Here is a 22,314-nt window from a genome sequence, read left to right on the forward strand (position 1 = left end):
ACATACATATATATATACACATACATATATACATATATACATATATACACATACATATATATATACACATACATATATATATACACATACATATATATATATATATATATATATATATATATATATATATGCATATATAAACAACATTTTGAACAAACTGATGCCTGTAAATTTGGTCTAAAAATCGATTTTCATTTCTCATTTTTAGAGGTTAAACTCCGACAATTTTTTTTAATACCTTTCACATCAGAAAAGCCCATTTAACGCAATAGATTATTTCTTTCCTACAGGTTTTCTATTCTCAGTTTGGAGGGGGAAAATATGGTTGAATGACACCTGAGGTGGTGATTATTTGATAGTCTTCAAACTCCCGCTGTAGCAACAGAATAGAGAACTCTGGTGTATAATAGTTTGTATTGTACTTGCTCTTAACAGTAAAAGTCAGAATGTGGATGGCGTCTCCCATTGTGTGAGCAAAAGATGAATATTATATTTTCTACAGACACCTAATCCATATTTTTTATGGCTCCCAAAATCACAACTGACATTAACTTTAGGAAGGTCTATTTTAAATATTTATCATGAAAAACAAGCTATACCGAACAATTTAAGCATAAAGATAATATAATAAAGTTACCCTGAACTTTTTTTCATCAACCATTCTAATTTATTCCTAAAGCTTTCTTGAGGTGTTGGTAGAGGTCATTTACAAAAGACAATCTAGCCTTGGAGATGCGATACATCTCGATTTGTGCAAAGGCGCCTCGATTTATGCTGGGGTGCATAGGTTTAAGAAGCAAACTGGCTGCACAACAGAGAGGGAGAGTTGGGACCACTAGTAAAGTTGCCACTCCACGTATTCCAATTTTGTTAGTTACCATGGCTCTCAGAACTCAGGGAGGTTGGGAAGAACCCAGGGCTTTTCAGCTCTCTGGAAGGGAGGAAACACTGCTTTTTCAGCTCCACACCATAGAAGCAATAGTTCTGCACTGATCTTCACTATAGCAGTGGGACACAAGGCTCTTGGACTGTAGTATAGTGTGGTAGTGGAAACCAACCCAAGCTATCTAATTTGTTTGTTTTTTGTGAAGTGGGGGAGGTGGGGTTAGTACACAAGCACTAAAAACAGGAACTTTTGTTTGTGTGTGCACTATGAATAATATAATAAAAAGCTTCACATGCACAAAAGCGACACATGTCCCTGTGTCCACTCACTCTTATGGTTTATTTAAGCCATAAAGAAGGTTTAAATTAAGCTGTATTTCCAAAACTGCAAAGTTTACCTCATTGAATGGGAGTGGTACTAAAGGGATAGGTTGGACTTCCTAAATATTTTTCTGACATCACTGAAAGTGTGCTAGTATGCAAATCTGTTTTACAACCATTGTATTGCCTTCAGTGCAAATGCCACAAACATAAACAAGATAGCATAGAGAGTTCAGTAAACTGTTTTATTTTTTGCATATATGCATAGGAAACATGATTACTTTATATGGATTCCTTGGGAAAGTGCATTATCTCTATTGCTTCATTATGGGACTAGCATTAGTCGATGATACATTTCAAGTGGCTGGTTCAACTGGTTACAAATTTGTACCAAAATCTCCACGAACATGGGACATGGAAAGTATTTTTTAATGTTTTGCACTCGGAGTGACCCAAAATATGGTGTTTTCTAGCCAAAGAAATTTGCAAAGCTTTTAGCATCAATGAAATGGGCAATAAATGCATGGTTGACCGAACCTATGTACACCAGGCATCTCTGAATAAACTCTCCAAATCAGATAACAAAAATCAGGCATCTGAAGTATACATCAACATACATTAACCTCTTGTTTACTTACACACACTGATTTGCTGGAAACCATGTTATCTAAAACAGCCAATCATATGTTTGGAAGGATCATGATTACATTAACATATTATGTTCCTAATTACTCCAATTAACCTGAATAGGCTATAAGCTTGGCAAACATATACACAAAGTTTTAATAGAGAGGTTAAAAAACCCTGAGGTTACAGAGAAGGAGGGCCAGCATACTACATACCACAAGGTAATATACTAATGTCCTGACAACTAGTGGGTATTGTCTAAAGCAGACTCGGACGCTATGAGGTTGATTCTGAGATGGATGTACGTCTGTTTGCGTAGCGTAAATTTACGAAAATGTGCACTTCAAATGTCCACAACGAGAGTGTATACTTGCACGCATCTAACACTTGCACCTCCCTACAACTTTAGAGGAGGAACAGGGAACAGGGAAGCAGCGGTCTAAAGTAGGCTATGTACAGAAATGGCGTGATCACAAAAGCAGCTAAGTCACCCCAAAGACACAACACAAAGACATGTATGCCCGTCGGGTGCTGTATCTTTTACACCCACTAGAGGGCAGGTGCATATACACGTTGATGATGACAGTTATCAGCATTAGCTAGTCGATTCTGATTATGAATTCACCTATGAAGCTGATAGGTGCTTTCTGAATTGATCTTGCATATATTATAGGATTTTATGGCTTTTTTTAAAAAAATAATTTTTCGCTACTTTCATTCGTTCGTGAGAAAGAGTATTTCTGCTATATTATACCAAGCCTAATAATGAATGTGTTTTTCTCTACCAAACAAGTGTAAACAAAACTTTTCTTGTGCTTGTTACCTGGTAGTATGCATGCCTATGTGGGTGTATGTACGCCTGACATAAGCCTGGGGTATATGCTGCAGGTGCAGATCAAGACACATCTTGAGATATCTATCACTCAAATTATGAACACAAGTACAAGGTAAGTCTATTAAATAACGAGACTGATTAAATAACTCACCTCTATTTATTGGTATTACAAATTTAATGTTTGTCCCCTTCAATATACTCCCCATTTGCACTAATACATCGCTGTAGTCTTGTTTTCTACTGGTGGAAGGCATGGAGCAAATCAATATCTGTCACTTGTTTTAACATATCTGCTGTTTTCTTCTTTACAGCATCAACTGTCTCAAAATGTGTCCCTTTAAGCACTGATTTAACTTTTGGGAAAAGATAAAAATCTCAAGGTGCTTAATCGTGCGAATATGGAGGATATATAGGATGGTTCAAGTGTAGTAATGTGATTGTCGGTCAAAAATTGCTTCACAGAAAGTGCTGTGTGAGCAGACGTATTGTCCTGGTGAAGAAAGAAACCACTTTTCCACAGTTTCTTTCTCACGCTTTCTCTCAGCTTTTGCAAAACTTCCTTATAATAATGCTGATTAACTGTTGTGCCTTCTGGAACCCATTCTTCCAAAATTACACCCTTGATATCGAAAAAAACAATGAGCATTGCTTTGAATTTTGACTTGCTTTGACAAGCTATTTTCATTCTTGGTGATGACGGTGTTTTCCAGTGCATTGACTGTCTTTTGGTTTCAGGATCGTACTGGAAGATCCAGGTCTCATCACAAGTGATTACTGTATGAAACAGGTTTGGATCTGTGACATTCTGTTGGTGTTTTGTGCAATATTACTAAAAATTTCAAATTTGACACATTGTTCAACTTTTAAACTTAGCATTTTTTCGGCACTCTACAGAAAACACAACCAAACGAAATGGCGACTCACAATCAACTGAACGTCATAGAGTGCTGCAGCTTGTCATGCAGGTTCAGACATGTTCAAGGTTACTACGTATGCAGTTATAACAGGTTCTGATTGCTTTGTTTACTAGGTGGAATCACAGTCTCATTATTTAATAGAAATACCTTGTACGCTATTTGTACAGGCACCTTTATTGAGCATAAATAACTCTTAACATGCATACTAGTCTGCATCAGGCCCTACATGTTACCTGTGACTTGCAATAAGAGAGATAAAATTCAGAAATGTCCCATTAGCCTCTAACACATAATCTCACCCTGAAACTCCTTTTCCATATACATCCACACATCTCCACAATCTATTCCTGTTTCATAGTACATGCAGCCCATAGACTCATAAAAGACTGTTTTATGCACTCGTTCTAACCACAGAGTATAGAAATAATTCAGCCTTTATTTTTATAGCGAAATTGGATTAAGACTCATGCTGCAGAGGTCATTACAGGATCAAAGTGTTCCGGTGCCAGGGATATATTTAATAGGCAATATCTTGGTTAATTATGTAATTTTAAAGAAGTGTAAAACAATATTTAGACTCACAAATTGCATTGTATCAGCATAATAACAGAGAAAATATCTCTGGGTGGCTACTCATATCTTGATATGATAAATTTACGCAATAAAGAACCAATAGACTTAATATATAATCTGGATCAAAATATAAAGGCATCCTATAACATTCATGTACGTATATGTAAAATCTGTCTTTTATAGGAGGCAACATTTTGACACAACGTTATCTATCTCACTGCAAGCTACTGTGTGTGTTTATCAGTAATTTCAAACTGAGAAGTTGTTTCCTGTACACACTGAGTTCTTAGTGCTGTCTTCTCCAGTGGGTTATTGGCAGGTAGTCTAATTTGTACAGAAAAAATGCATCTCTTTGATCAAAGCTGTATCTTTAGTTCTGATAAGCCCCAAAATGTTTCCAGATGTATCTGTAGTTGTTCTTAGTAACTTCTCTTTATAAACATTTTAGTTGTCCTTTAAGTTAATACATTTCAAGCAATGTGGAAGAGATTAATAATTTCATCCAATTTTGTCTGGCTGCCTAGTCTTTTTATCTGATTTTTTTAGATGACTTGGAATTTTGCAGCCCATTGTTTGGGAGCATTCATATGGTTGTTTCGGATCTGTGAGACTCATACTGCTCATCATTGGCTAGAACCAGGGGCGATGCCACCAATAGGCAGCTGCTTAGGGCGCCGGGCTCTCGGGGGGTGGGGGGGTGGGGCGGGGGGGTTAGCACTGTGACCAGGTACCCACACTACCACTATCTCAGAATGAGACATTGTTAGGTAGGCAGCCAGGGTGGTGCGATCACCCACCCGCTATTTCCCCATGTCGCTGTCCTTAGATATAAAGAAAGTTTGTCCTTCCGTGAGAGCAGCACCGCCTCTACACATCCCTCCCGCACCTCGCACCTGGCAGCGTTGTAATGTCACAGCGCTGTCAGTGGAGTAGAGGATCCAGAAAGAAAGGAAGAAAGCAGAAAGAAGAAACATAGATGTGGACAAGAAGAGAAGAAAAGGTAAGGTAATTACATTAATACAGAGAAAACGGAGTGAGAGGGGGCTGGAAAAAAAGGGGGCAGAGAGCGATGGAGAAAATGGGAGTGTAGTGGGTGCTACAGAAAACGTGGAGAGAGGGGGCTACATAAAATGGGGGGAGAAGGAGCTACAGAAAACATGGAGAGAAGGGGCCAGAGAAAATAGGGTTGGGAGGGGGCAACAGAAAATGGTGGGGGAGAAGGGGCTACAGAAAATGGGAGTGTAGAGGGTGCTACAGAAAACGTGGAGAGAGGGTGCTGATGAAAATGGGGGGGCTGGATAAAATGTGGAGAGAGTTGGCTGGAGAAAATTGGGGAAAGAGGATTGGAGAAAACTTGGGAAGAGAGGGCTACAGAAAATGGGCGGGAGAGGGAACTACACAAAACGAGAAAAGAGGTTGCTGAATTAAATGGGGGAAGAGGGAATTACAGAAAATGTGCAATGAGGGGGCTGGATAAAATGGGAGGGGGGGGGAAGGGAAGGGGCTACATTCAGAAATCTCCACGAGTTACGTGCTAATAATTTAAAGGAACTAAGGAACTGCAGGTTAGAGCAACCATTTATTTTATTAGTATTTGCACACTACTTGGCTCTTCCCTGTTTTCTATTAGTATAATAAATATTACATCTGCAGAATACATTAACACATAAATAAAGGTAATCTAAATGACATACACACAACATTAAGCGGTTTATTTATTAAAATCTTGTGGGCAAGAGGTCATGTGCGAAAAAAGCTGTTTGGCAAGAGGGGCATGTTTGAGAAAAGCTAGTGGGCAGGGCTGGCATCAGAAGCTGTGGGGCCCAGTACAAATGAATCTGGCAGGGCCCCCACCCCCTCTTCACCTTACATGCACCCTCCTGCTTCGCCATACATGACCCCTCCCTCTGCACAGTACATGCGACCCCTCCCTCATCACCCCCTTTCTTCATCACAGTAGAAGTCCCCTCCCTGCCACTTCTCTCATCACAGTAAATGTCCCCCCCTCCCTCATTACAGCACATGCCTCCAATTAACGTACTTTGATCTTGATGGGACACAGACTGGGAGCGAGCCGCACAATGGTGATGTCACCACACCACACCACACGCTCCCAGCCTATCAGTGCCTGGGATCCGCCACATCGCAGAAGGATGAAGAGTCATGGTGGTTAGACTAGGGGGCCCGGAAAGACCAGGGGGCCCAGAGAGATGGAGGGGTCTGTCCGGGTCCTCTAGTCTTTCCAGGCCGCTTACAGATGTACTGCCTGTACCCCCTGATGGTGGCCCTGGGCAGGGGGGCCATATGAGAGAAAAGCTGGTGAGGAGGGGGGCATGTGCAATAAAAGCTGATAAGCAGGGGGACATGTGAAAAAAGTTTAACTGGGAGGTCTGGAAACCCTTTAAGCCTCAGATCTCACTTACCTTACAATTTAGTCTGTAGAGGTGATCTCAAAGTTTGGCAGGTACCCACCTTCTAACTCACTCAACCTAGAAATTCCCCTGAAGCCATGGAAACTGTCAGACATTCCTAGGGCAGCCAAAGGGTAAATATTAACTCTCCACTATCACATCAATATTCAAAATACATGTCAAATTAAACCCCAGTTTCTAATTGTACAAGCAGAAATAGATTTCATGATTTCATGACGTCACCAACTATATTTTTTATATTCATGATAATTAGGTATTCTGCAGTGCACTTATTGGACTCATTCACATGGGCGTTACAGCTACAACTGATGTCAGCATCTGCTTTAAAGAACACAGTTTATATGGCCATATATTTTGTTTGCGAATGGAGCTTTAATTCTGTTTAATATATTAAACACTATAGCGCTGTGTTTTATTTTTTCTTTGTAACAAAGCAGTTGATGACGGGAGGTAAGCCACATTAAATCACTTGGATGTAAGCAATAAACATTTCAGGCTTAGTGTTATTACAGGAGAGTGTTATTATCTTCCATTCTGCAAGAGAACTAAGATAGTAGTCTGCTCTGTACATCCTCTTCTGTATGTCACCCTGGGGAAAATACTGCTGAAATTAATGGAAAGCTTTCCCCTCCCTAACATATATGTAGACCCCTGCTGGTGGCAGCACTATGCACCATTCCCATAATCAAGATAATTGCTGTCAGATTGGCTATCAATCAACCTCTAGTTTTCCTTTCCTGAGCTCAATGACATCTCAATCTAGGGTCATTAGTGTAGATAAAGAGGAAGGGCTGTCTAAGAAAAACTGGATGAGAGACAAAGCACAGAGGAAAGGAAAGAGTGTGAGAAACAACATATATCATTTTCTGCCCCTTGTCTATAGATGTAAAGAAAATGAAACAATGATCAGAGGTTTGGAGCAAAGGGCACCATCAATGCACTTGGCAAATCTAATTGTCATATGTGTTTAAAAGGCAATATAGCACAATGTACGGTCCTCAATTAATGATTTTATGAATAAATGGAATGAGTGATTTATTTTTAATAAAATGAATCTAGATGTACCCATATATCATCTCTATGAGAGAAGTGGAGATAGTAATCGTTGTATTTAGTTCCTACCAAGTGGCACAAGTATGTGATGTGTTGTGAGTTAGGCTACATTCAGACAGACATCTTCAATTTTGAAATAGCGTGATTATTGTAGTGGTTATGTGACTGCAATTTTCTTTAGCATGTCATTCAAAAAATGGAGATGTAATTTAAGCGCTCCTTAAGAGTGTACCTGAAGGTCCAAAAGTCTTTCAAACACACTCAATAATAAGTTTCTAATTCGACATTACCTAATCCTCATTGCCCCCCTCTTTACCCTCTCTCATCTATTTTATTGCCATCTTTATAGCCCCCTTTCATATTGCTTATAGCCCACTCTAATATGTCTCATTGCCATCCTCACTAATAATTTATTTCCATCTTCAAATATTACCCATTCTTGTTGCCATCCAATTTTCCCCTCTCTACTTCATTGCCCTACTACTACTAATTGGCTGCTATTAAATTGACCTCTCTCGGTCTGTGTGTGTGTGTGTGTGTGTGTTAGGGAATTTAAACTGTAAGCTCCAAAAGGGCAGGGACTTATGTGAGTTCTCTGTACAGCGCTGCGGAATTAGTGGCGCTATATAAATAGCTGATGATGATGAAGTATCCCAGTAATAAGCAGCTCTCTGCTGTTGATCACTGACACTGGGTACTGTTTCTTCGGAACACTCAGACAGTGCTCCGAGGAGGTTGTGCTACAGACAGTTTATCCTCATGCATACTAAAATGCATGAAGCTAATCTGGAATGAAACAGTGGTATAGGGCGACATGGGAGGCTGGCTCTGGGCAACAGGAATCCCCACATAAGTGTGCGCATGGGCAGCATGCTGCAACTTTGCATGACTGCACTATGAGATTCAGTCATCTACATAAAGGGGAATCATGTGTGATAGAAACATAAACGAATACAACAGAAAATAAATTCTATACAGTTAAACTGTGTTTGCAAGTGTATTTAGTCACATGCTATTTTATGTGCATGATAGAAACTGCTGTGTAACTATATATATATATATATATATATATATATATATAGCCAGCAAATTCCATAGCACGTCACAATTGGGGCAAACATAGTGATAAAACATTGTATATTAGTGGAAGTATTTTATATTGGATTCTGTAAAAAAAATAGGCAACCAAAGTAGAGACTGACAGATTGGCTCATCAGAGGAAGAACAATTTGCAAGGAAAATCAGTCTAGCCGCTACGTGCAAAATAGATCATAGGGTTGAGAGTCTGATTAGGGGAAGACCAGTAAGGAAGGAATTGCAATACTCAATGCAGGAGATGATCAATGAAAGTTTTTGCAGTCTTTTTGTCTTGTGTGATATTTTTGCATTTTCTGGAAATGTTTTTTATATTTATATAACATGATTTAGATATACAGTCGATGTGGGAAACAAAGGATAATTCTGAGTCAAAGATCACACATAGGCAGCGAGCTTGCAGGGTGGAATTTAAGGTCATGTTGTCAACAGAAATTAAAATGACAGGTAATTAACTTCTGTTTGTGGTTGGGAATATTATTAACTCTGTTTTTGAAAGATTGAGTCTGAGTTGGCGAGAAGACACCCAAGATGAAATGGCAGAAAGACAGTCACCAACGTGGGACAACACAGATGGCAGAGATCAGGCGTGGATAGATAAATTTGGGTATCAACCTCATAGAGATGATACTGAAATCCAAAGGAGCTTATTAGTTTTCCAAGAGAAGTGGTGTAGATAGAGAATAGCAGAGGACCTAGGACTGAGCCTTGTGGTATTCCAAATGATAAAAGAAGCGGAGCAGAGATGGATCCAGAGAAATTAACACTGAAAGAGCGATTAGATAGGTAGGATGAGAACCAGGATAGGACAGTGTCTTAAAGACCTAGGGATTGTAACGTTTGTAGGAGGAGTGGTCAACAGTGTCGAATGCAGTAGAGAGATCCAGAAGAATAAGAAGTTGGTAATGGCCTTTAATTTTAGCAGTGATCAAATCATTGACAACTTTAGTCAACACAGTCACTGTGGAGTGTTGATAATGAAAGTCTGAATGAAGAGGATCCAATAGGTTGTTTGCAGAAAGGAAGCGTGTGAGGCAAGTGTAGGCAAGTCTCTCTAGAAACTTGGTGGTTCATGGGAGTTGAGAGATGGGACGGTAATTTGAAAGAGAGTTTGAGTCAGAATTTTGTTTTTTCAGGATACGAGTAATCACTGAGTGCTTGTATAATGACGGGACGTTACCAGTAGAGAGAAAGAGATTACAGATTTTAGTTAGAGATAGAATGAGACATGGATCTACCAATTTGTGAGGGTATAGGATCAAGAGGGCAGGAGGTAGAGTAGGAAGATAAGTGAATAGATACTTTATCTTCATTTGTGAGATCAAATGAAGAGAGGGTATCAGGGGGTGCTTGGAAAGAATTGCGTCAACTGCTTGCCAAGGAAGATGCCATTTCTAGTCTGATCTTATCAATCTTGTCCTTGAAGTAGGTAGCAAGATCCTAGGCACTGATTGTAGTCGGAGGGTTTGGGTGGGAGGGTTGAGAAGAAATTTAAATGGGTTAAACAGGCGTTTGAGGTTTGAAGCCTGAGCCTAGATGAGAGAATGGTAGTATGTTTGTTTTGCAGTGTCCAGAGCATTTCGATAGGAGTGGTAGATAGAAGTATATGTGAAGTCACTAGAGGTATGAGATTTATGCCAGGGACATTCTGATTTATGGGAATGTTTTTGAAGATTAGGGTATGGTCAAAATGCGGTAGTACCATATCAGGGAAGAGAATGCAGAGATTGGGGAGAGAAGGTGTTGGAGACAGGTGGAAAACTGTTGAAAATGAATACAGTTAAGATTTCTGCAGGTATGAGGAGGCTTGATAGAGTTTGACTTGTTTGGCAAGAATGACCAAATCCAGTTAATTCAGGCAACCAGGGGCAACCAGGTATGGTCAAATCAGACATAGATCAAAATATTCTATACTGAGTCAGGACAACTATATGGGCAGTTACAGACAAGACATGCCAAGCTCAGCGCTGCCACTTTATGTGATTTTTGGAATACTACAATGTGAATTGTAGTAGAATGGGCAGCATGGTGGCTAAGTGGTTAGCACTTCTGCCTCACAGCACTGGGGTTATGAGTTTGATTCCCGACTATGACCTTATCTGTGTGGAGTATGTATGTTCTCCCTGTGTTTACGTGGGTTTCCTCCGGGTGCTCCGGTTTCCTCCCACACTCCAAAAACGTACTGGTAGGTTAATTGGCTGCTATCAAATTGACCCTAGTCTCTGTGTATGTGTGTGTGTGTAAGTTAGGAAATTTAGACTGTAAGCTCCAATGGGGCAGGGACTGATGTGAGTGAGTTCTCTGTACAGCGCTGCGGAATTAGTGGTGCTTTATAGATAGCTAATGATGTGAATTTCCTTTGGGCAAATCCGCCTCTTGTGAATACAGAAACACCTGACTTATCATTATAATTGATTTTGTATGTCCATGTGCTATGACAAGTGGTATTTATAATTAATTGCATACGTTGAATTATACTGTTTTTCACTATCCAAACAGCCAGTGGCTGCCACATTGCTTATTAAAAAAGAATACATCAAATTTATGAATCATGGCAAGTTTTGGCATTCATGTTATTTAAGATCTAAATAAAATTGTTAATTGACAAAGTGACAACTTCAGAACATGATTTAAGATGTACACCTTTTCAATTACAAAAAGTGCCACTCAGTTATCCTTTAATCGTGCACATTATCTTAAACAACTACAGTACATTCCTAGGTAGACTAGCAGTATTCCGTAATTGTGAGCTTAAACTCCTCAAAATCATTATAACAGAACTTAACAAGAAAATTGAAATAGTAAATACCAGTATTTTTGCTCATTAGAAAGTATAGTATTACTAGTTACAAAACTGTTAAAATGACAGCAAAAAAAACACAGTAAGATCATGTTGGAATCTTTTTTGGTAATGATCAAATTCCTTTCATTAAGTGCTCAATAACAGGGGCAGACCTTATTACCTAATTTGACTTTACCCTTGTGGCAGCATTGCTTGAAGTTTGTCAGATGGCTGCTCAGCCGCAAAATGATTAGTGTGGCAAAATTCACAAATACTGTCCATGGGACCACAGTTATGAGCATTAATATTTGTTTCATCAAAGTTACCGACATCAAGAATGGCGTGGCATCTTGTTCGCTGACTTTGATATTACCTCTGACGTGATATTACCTCTGTCCTGTTCGTTCTTCGATTGTTGCCTCTGTGACGGGCAATTTGCTGAGAAGTCATATTTGCATGGTGATGACGATCAAGTTCACGATCTTTTTGGTCATCAGTCATAGTTTGTCGTCGGGCTTTATCCCGCTCTGCCCTTCGTCTTTTTGCTGCTTCTTGCTTTGCAGTTACTCCCACAGCAGACATTTCCCTTTTAGGTGGCATCGCAGTTACTCTTTGTTGCTTAAATGAATTAGTATATTCCTATTAATTTAACACTAAGTTCAAATAAAATGAATGAATAGAAAATCGAGTAAAATGGAATAGCAAAGGTTTTTATAAATGGTAACTGCCACACAAAAAACCTAAATAAACCAAACAAAATAAGAAGTGAGGAAAATCTAGTCATTAGCAACAGTCAAGTACACAAAAAAAGGCATTTGCAAACATCTTACGAAATTAGTTTGTGTGTTGTGTGTGTGTATTTATAAAGGTGAGGAGCAGCGTTAGTCTTTTATAAATATAAATTATTATTTTTTTAACTTGGCTCTCACCTCAGGTTTATCTGTATTTGTATTATTTGCAGAAAAAAATAACAAAAATATTGTTTTTGTGTTTTATCTTTATTTTGGATAGATGCATTTTTTTTTCACATACAGCAGCCAGGTGAGAGTGGTCCTAAGTCAGACTGGGTTGGGAGCAGGTTGGCATATGCGGGCTGCCCCTGCTCCCTAGACCGGTCCCTTAGTGGGCTACCTTGGGCTGGGTCATTGGGCTACCTGCATTTTTTTCCTTTAAAATGTTCCTAATAGGCTGCTGAGTCGGGTCTTGCCCCCTGGGCTAAAATTTGCCAGCCCTCCCCTGCCCCTGGGCCAGTCCTATGTGAGGCCTTCCCTCTTCCATTTTTTTTTTTATTTCCTTCTATGTGGGGTGCGAGTCTAGGCAGCCCATACATTGCTGGACTTTCTGGTGACTGGCACTCATCTGGGACCTCTCCCCTAATGTGAGTGTCTCCATTTCCTTCCCTCTTACCAACACCCCATGGCACACACGGAGACTTCACTGCTGTATCATTTTCTGGGTGTCAGACAGAGTCTGCTTTCCATAGCATTCTACAGATAGAGATAATGTGCTGGGGAGATTATCAATATATTGCAGGGGGTGGGGGTTGGATTTGGGGGATTAATATTAAGTAGGGACTGATAAGGGGGATTCATGTTACTTGTGTGTGTGGGATTAATGTTATGTGGGCCTGGTATGTGGGGGGTTAATGGTATATGGGACTGGTGCATGGGGGGGGGGGGTAATGGGATGTGGGGACGTGTGTGTGCTAATGGTATGTGGGTCTGGCGTGGGGGGGGGGGGTTATTGGTATGTGGTCCTGGTGTGTGGGGGGTTATTGGTATGTGGGCCTGGTGTGTGTGTGTGTGGGGGGGGGGGTAATGTTATGTGTGGACTGGTGTTAGGGACATTTAATATTATTTGGTACTGATGTGTTGGGGTTAATGTTATGGGCGCCTGATATTTTTGGAATAAGTGTTGAGTGCAAACTGATGTGGGAGGTTAATGTCAATGCTATTAATTTATTGCTCTGGCTGGTTGGAGGAATTAGGTGCATGTGAATGCTATTTAATGTCTGATAGGACTGGTTGAGGGGAGGGAGGACTTCTAAACTTCAAGTTTGAAAACAAAGTATTAATCATGCAGAAAGAAAATACAGATGTAACTCAAAGGGAAATATCTGTTAATCTGAGCTGTCCTATTGTGTGTAAGTGTATTATATTGCTAGAGACAATAATATAGCTATGTATTCTGCAACATACACTTTATGCTAGTATGGATATCGATCTATACGTTAGTCAGAAACTTTTGAATTTTCATATAGTCTCCATCACTTATTCTAAAACATAGATAAATATTTGGGCCGACTTAAGTTTAATATATGTTTTATGAACACACACCTGTCTGCAATACCACAAAGCAATAATTCTCCCCCTCAAAAATGGTTGCCTGGATATCAGGCGGAGACCAGCACCGGGAAGAAACAGGGCTAGAGCTTAATGGGGAAAAATGTTGATCTGACTACTGAGGTGGCCTCCACAGGACTTGTCTTGGCTGCTGCGCTCAGTGTCTCAAAGGAGAAAGCTCGGCCAGCAGCAAGAGGGGTTGCATCGGTTCACGGAACGCACTGTAATAGGAGGAACAACTCTAAGGCGATGCACGAATCGAAGGGAGACAGTGCAACAAAACAAATCCACTCAGCAGAGGTACTAATCAGTCATACAATCCCTGCATCATCATCACCATCATTTATTCGTATGACGCCACAGATTACGTAGTGTCGGACATGGCTATACAGATATGACATACATGACAACGGTAACAGTGGGTACAGTTGAGCAGAATAATAAATGCATTAATGCAATTAACAGAACAAATTGCATATCATACAGAAAAAAATGCACATAAGCTGTCACATTATAAGGTATAACAGGGACAAACATGGAAGACGAAGAGTGGACAGACAGAAGACATAGGGTAGAGGACTCTGCTCCTGAGATCTTACATTCTAGAGTGGGGGAGTTTAGATTGGACAGGTAGCATGGGGAAGAAGGGGGGGCAGGGAAGGTAAGGTAGAATAATAGGGAGTAGAGCTTAAGACAGAGTAGAGGAAGAAGAAAGGTAGGATGTGAAGGAGTGGAAGACAGGGGGATGTAGTGAAGTTACCTGTCTCTTATAATGGGATCCATGGAAACCCCCACCCGTGGAAGTGATACACTATATGGACAAAAGTATTTGGCCCCACCTGTTAATTAGTGAATTGAGGTATCTCAATCAGACGCGTTGTAAAATCAAGGACCTAGCCATGCAGTCTCCATTTGCAAATATTTGTGATACAAAATGGGTCATTCTGAAGAGTTCAGTGACTTCAAGTGTGGTACTGTGATAGGATGCCACCTTTGCAATAAGATGATTTGTAAAATTTCATCCCTGCTGGATAGTCCACGGTCAACTGTGGAAGCGTTTAGGAACAACAGCAATTCAGCCACAAAACGGAAGAGGCGAGGTCAACGACTGCTAAGGTGCATGGTGCGTAAAAGTCGCCAATGCTCTACTGATTCCATAACTGAAGAGTTCCGAACTTCCACTGGCATTAATGTAAGCACGAAAACTGTGCGGAGGGAGCTTAATGGAATGGGTTTCCATGGCTGAGCAGCTGCATGGAAGCCTCACATCACCAAGACTAATGCCAAGCGTCGGATGGGGTGGTGTAAAGCACACCGACACTGGACTGTGGAGCGGTGGAAACGTGTTCTGTGGAGTGACGAATCACGCTTCTCTGCTTAGCAGTCAGATGGGCGAGTCTGAGTTTGGCGGATGCCGGGAGAATGTTACCTGCCTGATTTCATTATGCCAACTGTGAAGTTTGATGGAGGAGGGATAATGGTATGGGGCTGTTTTTCAGGGTTTGGGCTAAGCCCCTTACCTCCAGTGAAGGGCAATATTTTTCAGGGTTTGGGCTAGGGCCCTTACCTCCAGTGAAGGGCAATCTTAATGATTCAGCATAATAAGTCATTTTGGACAATGCTATGCTTCCAACTTTTTGGCAACAGTTTGGGGAAGGCCCTTTTCTATAACAACATGACTGTGCCCCAGTGCACAAAGCAAAGACTACAAAGACATGCATGGTTTGATGGTTTCGGTGTGAATGAACTTGACTGGCCTACACAGAGCCCTGACCTCAACCCTATCGAACACCTTTGGGATGAATTGGAACAGTGATTGCGAGCCAGACTGTCAGGTGCCGTCCCACTTCCCCTCAGTGCTGGGGACGGACGCCTGCCTATTCTTGCTGCCGGCGTCCCGTTGCTTAGCTGTTCACCACGCTACTGCCCTGGTTACATACTTGGAGAACAGTGACCTACGCACCTCACGCAGCCAAGTCCATACCTCCTTGCGGGGGTCCCTGGTGAATACCGGCGGTGCGTTAGTTTCTGCGCCTCCTTGATTAGTAGTGCCAATACCAATCGATGGTGCATTCTGCTGCATTAACGTGACACAGGTCTTCTCATCCAACATCAGTGCCGCACCAAATTTTTATTTTGCTGTCCCAATAAAAATATCAATATTTCTCCCACATGACCAACTCAAAGTGTTAACACGTCTATTGATGGCTTAGGAGACAAGCCTTAGGACAAAGAGGAACCTTAGCCTCGTATGCTCTATTGATTTCATATAATTTTTTTCTCCAATATCTCATACTTGCCAACTCTCCCTGAACGTCAGGGAGACTCCCTGAAATAGGGGTGATCTACCTCACTCCCTGAAGAGTCTGGCATTCTCCCTGATGCTGAGCCAGTACAAGACGTGGTTGGCTTCGCCATCTGTGGCATGATGACACAGTTCAGAAACTGTGTCCTATGTCCATGTATTGATGCCTATGGAGGTGGCCATTTTCATGGAGACCAAGATTTAATCAAAGACTGACAGGTAAGAAAACATGACTTCAGTAATGGAGACAGAAATGTAAAAGACACTTCAGTCTCTAGAGATTCATTAGCTGCTTTTCTTTAACACATAGTTACCTACTCTCCTGGAATGTCCAGGAGACTTCCGCATATCTGGGAGACCTCCTGGGCTCCCGGGAGAGCAGGGCAACCTCCCGGTTCTCGCCCCTGCCACAGATAAGTGGCAGGGGCGGGGCTTAATGATGCAAACATTGCATCGTCTTAGCTCCGTCCCCTGCTGTAATTGGCCAAAATTATGACAATCGTTTAGGGGGCAGGGCCAAAATGGTGCGATTCGTCAAGCCCCGCCCCCGCACACCCACCTTCCCCCAGGATCTCCCTGAAGCCAACGAGGAAAAGTTGGCAAGTATGCAATATGTATTACATATTTTTAACAATTAATTAACCTCTACTTTAAAAAAACATTTACCGGTACTTTTTTTGCCAAAATGAACACGTGATGACAAATACTGAGTCACTTCTTTAGACAACTCTCACCTCTAACGACAATAACGTTATGCCTAAGAAATAAAAAAAAGAAAAGCATCTTGCCAGTTTAAGATATGGCCGCCAGTGCATCTAGCAATCACTGGCGCTCGGTCTCGCTTCTAATTCATGTTCACTGAAGACATTCTAGCTCATTCTCCCAACTCTATGATAGTCAGGCGGTACACCACCCACTCGCGCATGCGCAGTAGCCTGTGAAAGCTAGTGATCGGGACAGTGGTCGAGATGTGGCGGATTCAGGGTCTCCTGGCCCGGGGTGAGTTTGACAGCTCGTACGGGAGGGACGGTTGTGTCTTGTTGATGAGATAGAAGCAGATCCGCCATTGCAGGCTTGTTGTGCTTGCTGGATGCCTCCCGTGTGCACATTCCTATACACCGGCCGCAGTTGGAGTGGAAGTACAATTTCAGACGCTGACTGGGCACGCTGGGACTTGTAGTTCCCCTACAGATGGAGAGACAGTGGCTGCCTTCTGTTCTGATTATAGAGCTTACATTGTGTAAACTATGTATTTAGTAAATCATGCAGTTTAGATTGGTCAGTGATTACAACACTGGCAGTATGGTTGGTTATAGTATCTTTAGCTTATCTTTAACTTTCATGATTACTTTTCAGTTATATCTATCCATATACATAATCCATTAGTTTTACTACTGTGATAAAACTGTTATTATAAACAAGCTTTCCATATAAATGGGTTGAGATGATCTCTCAGGGTATGGGTCTTATAATAAGGTTGAGTTGTAGGTTTTATAGTGGTGGTTCTTTACATTATATTATAGTGGTGGTTCTTTACATTATATTATAGTGGTGGTTCTTTACATTATATTAATGGGCAGAGCCGTAACTTAGAATTCTAGCGCCTGGGGCGAGAAAGACAAGTGACGCCCCCCTAGCCCTCAATTTTAACCAACATAACCTAAAATATTCCTAAATTGCACCTCCCTTCAGCGTTGCGCCCTGGGCGGTTGCCCCTGTTGCACAGCCCTAGTTACGGCCCTGTTAATGGGCCCCTCAACAGTCTACACTAGGACAACACTCTCCCCCTCCATCAAGTTAGTTGCCCACTCTTATCTATCTACAAGTGAGGGGGCTAGTAGTACAATGTAATCCACACAGTTGTCACAGGTCCCTGCTGTTGATTGAAGAATAAAAAACAGGATTTGCTGGAGGAGGTGTAGACATGAATAAAAAAAATAATAATAATAATAAAAAGGCACCTGATTGGATATGTGCCGTTCGACATCTAACTGTGAAAAAGAAAACACTGTGGAATTGCATATTTTACAATAGGAATTAACAAGATCTTGCTGTTGCTAATGCATTAGCAGCCAATACTTCTCTTTAATAGGACTATAAAAGTGATCACTTTAACAAAAAAAATACATTTACAGTTTTTATTTCACACAGAGAGGAAAAGGTGTGTTTTTCTCTCTGTTGTAATATGTCAGTTTGCCAAACCCAGAACTTGTATCAGCTTGTGTTTATTCTGGAGTTCTATTGCACAAGACATAATTTTCATTGATCTAGCACTGAGACACTTTAAAGGTCAAATCATAGTGAAAATCAATTGTGTTAATCATAAACAACTACACTTTTATTATTATCTCTTACCTCTATGGTAATATTCATATGCTATGCATGGGCAGTTCCCTATGATAACATTCACAATCAAGAGTGTACATGCTGAGTATGTAAAGAAAATATTTAAATAATAACAATAATTTGAAATATATATATGTATGTATGTGTATTTCTAATTTTAAAACTCAAAGAGCCAATTAAAAAAAAAAGTTAATTAAACATTGTAATTAAATAGTAAATGCATTATAAAGTCTCTGTAGAGTAGTCCTGGTCAAATATCTTCAAAAGTTTGAAGATCTCTTCTATGCAAGGAAAATAATTTCTGTCTGGAACTGGCCATGCAATGTAGTCTTGCTGGTTGTAATTGGGGTGTGTTCTTGCATTAATTGTCCTGCAACAAATGCAGACATATCATGCCTAACATTAACCAGCAAATAATAGCCTGCAATACTATACATTTTATACTACATTATTCCCTCCAATTTCAGAGCATGCCACCTGTGATGTTAACAGTACCCAACACATTATGACATTTGTTGCCAGCAATGTACCAGTAGTTAATTCCTTTTGCCCAACAGCACTTAAGATAGTGTACCGGGCACAGACGATATGTGGCTGTCCAGCCTTTGTGGAGCTACAATTTCCTAGCACGCCCCACATTTCTAGAGCTCATTGGCTATCATCCATACTTTTGTTCCCTAACTAGTGTTCACTGTGTCTCCTAGATTTGTCTAACTCCTATCTCCTGTATCCATTGCTTTTTGTGCAACTAAGAGGTCATGCCATGTGACCTCCCTTCCATGTGTGTAGGAGGTCACGTGACATGGATGGCAACCGACCCCATTCTGATTAGATCGGGTGCAGCTGGCTAGTGGGTTTACAGGGGAAGGCTCAACAGGCCGCTGGCCACCTGTTGCCCACCACTGATCTAACCAATGTAAATTTCTATTAACAGTATTCAACAAAGCTTAGGCACCCTGTTGCACTCCAGCTTTTGGTGAACTACATCTCCCAGATGTTGATGAATAAAAAATCTTTACCATGCTTTATAATTACAGGAAGCCTTCCAAAACTTTACATTTTGTTTATGGTGGAGCTTAGCATGTCACGCTAAACTACAGATTATTACAAAGTGGGAGTGGCAGGTCCCCACAGTACCGTTAAGGCCAGCTCTGCGTAGGTTTATCCCAACGATCACCTGCGGCATCATTGGGGCATGTTAGCATGGTCAGAAGATGATCCTGTGTGCACATAGATGGCAGCTATCTGTAGTCATCTTTTGATCACAATTAAGATAATGCCAGATAATGATCCTATCTATTACAATAGGATCATTATCAGGCATGGTGGCCAGTTTTGGGCCATAGCCACTGATATTGCCATTATAACAGTCCTCTGCTGCTCTCCTCTTTGCAGCTAAGGACTGGTCTGTTTCAAACAGAGTAGGAGGTTATCATTTTCACATTATTGGGAAGGTTACAAGACAGCAGCATTGACAACACCGCTTGAGCAGAAGAAGCATTTTGGGGGCAGACCAGGACAGAAGGCTGCGGCCAACACTTGGTCAACATACAGGACCTAAAGCTAAATTTTAATTTTTAAGTTAAAAGTGTTTAAGAGTTCTTCTTTTTTTCTTCCAACAATAGTTTTCATTATGAACTTTACAGTTAAGGGTACAGAAATCAAAAAGAAAGTGAGAGGGGGGAATAAACGGGGAGGGTGGGTACAGTACATGCATTTCAAGTTAAACAGATCACAGTACATAACTATAATACAAAATATAAAGGTATTTCCATATTAGGAAACTTAAAATCAAGTAGACAAGGCGTGGGGCTAGTAGTTTACTGCGCGAGGATGCTTAAGAGTTCTTGTTTAAAAGGCTTTAAAGAAAAACTATCTTCCAGTCAGCAGCCAGCTTTCATTTTCAGTGATTGAGTCGTATGTCCCCTCTCTAGAATTGTCCTACGGTAGCCAAAAGTGAGCTGCAGTGGTCCCAGCTGTAAGTGCTTACTGCTGATCAGTAATAGAAAAAATGAGTTTGTTGATAAAAAAAAAAAAAAAAAAATACCTTTGCTTTTTTAAACATTCTTCTGTGCTTTGCAGCCAAGTCTTTATTCTATTAGACATAGATGTTTATTGTTAATGCCCTGAGACACTTTACATAGCTGCTTTCTCTATACAGTTTTATCTGAAGAATAGCTCACAGCAGAGATATTTCTAAGGGCAACATAAATAACCAACTCTGCCTGTTTAATCCATTACCACATGCACATCTCCTTTTTTTTAAAATGTTATTCTTTTAACGTCAGTTGGGCATGAGCTTTAATTTTAGGGCACACCTGGTGCCCGGGACGGCAGAAAGGACATGACCGCTCAGTCATTAGAACACTGCAGTGTATGTAGGATGATGTAATTCAGTATCTTGTTCACGCTGATTGCCAGAGTCTTGTGATAGGAACTATAGATACAGTGTCTAAGAATATAAGTGGAGCTGGTATGTCAGCTTCAATAAAACACAATAAACAGTTGCTGTGAATATGAAAAATTTCTGCAGTGACCCCTAAGATCCAATCTGACCTACAAGGGCCTACAAGGGGACAATTTAATAAAAAGTGGAAACAAATACACACAGCTTCACTGCTAGCAACAATAATCTGCCTTACATTAGAGACACATACATATTGAGTATCAAAACAAATGGGAGACATTTAATTACATTCTTCTAGGGGTGCAATAATTGCTTGAAAATAGTCATAATATATTATGGAGATTTTTTTTTATATATATATATATATATATATAATATTATTACTTTATTCATCTTTATAGAATGCTCTCTGATCCCTTAAATAAAGGCATCATTGCCATTTAACCAGCACTTGTCTAAAATGGGTCTGGTCACAAAGCACCACCTTTATTAACAGGTTAAATCCATTGTGGAAGAGCACTGAAGGAAACGGTGTATTTACTATAAGAAGCATGTGCTCAATAAACTGGTCATGTGCATTCAGGAAACCCCCCTTGAGCACACAGTTGGCTGTAAGCCAGGTGGGGTTTAGTGATAAAATTACTACATACCTGCTAAAAACATCATGACTACCATAATAAAAGTCACAATATTTCATCAGACTGTTAAACAAAGAGGGCAGTGTACTGTGTAACAAACACTCAGGTTAATCTTTAGCCAGCTAACTGTATTTTGACGTAATAGTTTTCAGCGTAATGAAATTCAGCCTACTCTGTTTTAATGTAAGTATACAGTATAATACTGTATAGCAGTTCAAGGTATAAAATATTTTAGAAACTGACAAGATTAAACACAGAGATAAAATACAATATAAATAAATGTAAAATATAAGTAAGTTCCTTGTTGCATATGTGTTTCTAGAAGACTATAATGTATAGTTGTCTGAAAGCAAAATATTGTTCCTTTTAATTATCTGATTCATACAAAGAAAAGAAAAAGTTGCAGATTAGTCCATGATAGTTTTGGCTCCACATCCTGTGTGATAATCTTTAGCTGGATGACCATCTGTACTGTTTATAATTACACCACAGCTAGGGGAATTTCCCTACTGTATGATTAACTAGCAGAGCCGCCTTTAGTTTATGCAATTAATAGGCTTGGGTTTTTTATAGAGGGCTGCTATTAAAGCATGGACATTGAATATTTATAGCAGAATGGCATATTCTATGTATCGCTAGAAACCTAAGGCATGTTCTGCTGTGTAAGTTTGTGCAGCCCTAAACGCAAACAGTAGAGATACAAATGGTAGCAAGGTCCGTGCTAGTGAGAATTTACAATTCATCGTAATCACCATT

The 22,314-nt window shown here is 40.4% G+C and overlaps 1 protein-coding gene across 1 annotated transcript in view; it reads left to right on the top strand.

Annotated features, from left to right (window-relative positions):
* The first annotated feature begins 17,080 nt into the window (after positions 1 to 17,080).
* DELE1 (DAP3 binding cell death enhancer 1) overlaps positions 17,081 to 22,314 on the top strand; it is a 29,090-nt gene continuing 23,856 nt past the window's right edge. Inside the window, exon 1 of the mRNA XM_075210010.1 lies at positions 17,081 to 17,166. Coding sequence (XP_075066111.1) covers positions 17,136 to 17,166 — 31 coding nt within the window. The 5' untranslated portion in view covers positions 17,081 to 17,135. The remainder of the gene's footprint in view (positions 17,167 to 22,314) is intronic.

This window comes from Mixophyes fleayi, chromosome 4 (assembly GCF_038048845.1).
Source record: "Mixophyes fleayi isolate aMixFle1 chromosome 4, aMixFle1.hap1, whole genome shotgun sequence".
NCBI classification, from domain to species: Eukaryota; Metazoa; Chordata; class Amphibia; order Anura; family Limnodynastidae; genus Mixophyes; species Mixophyes fleayi.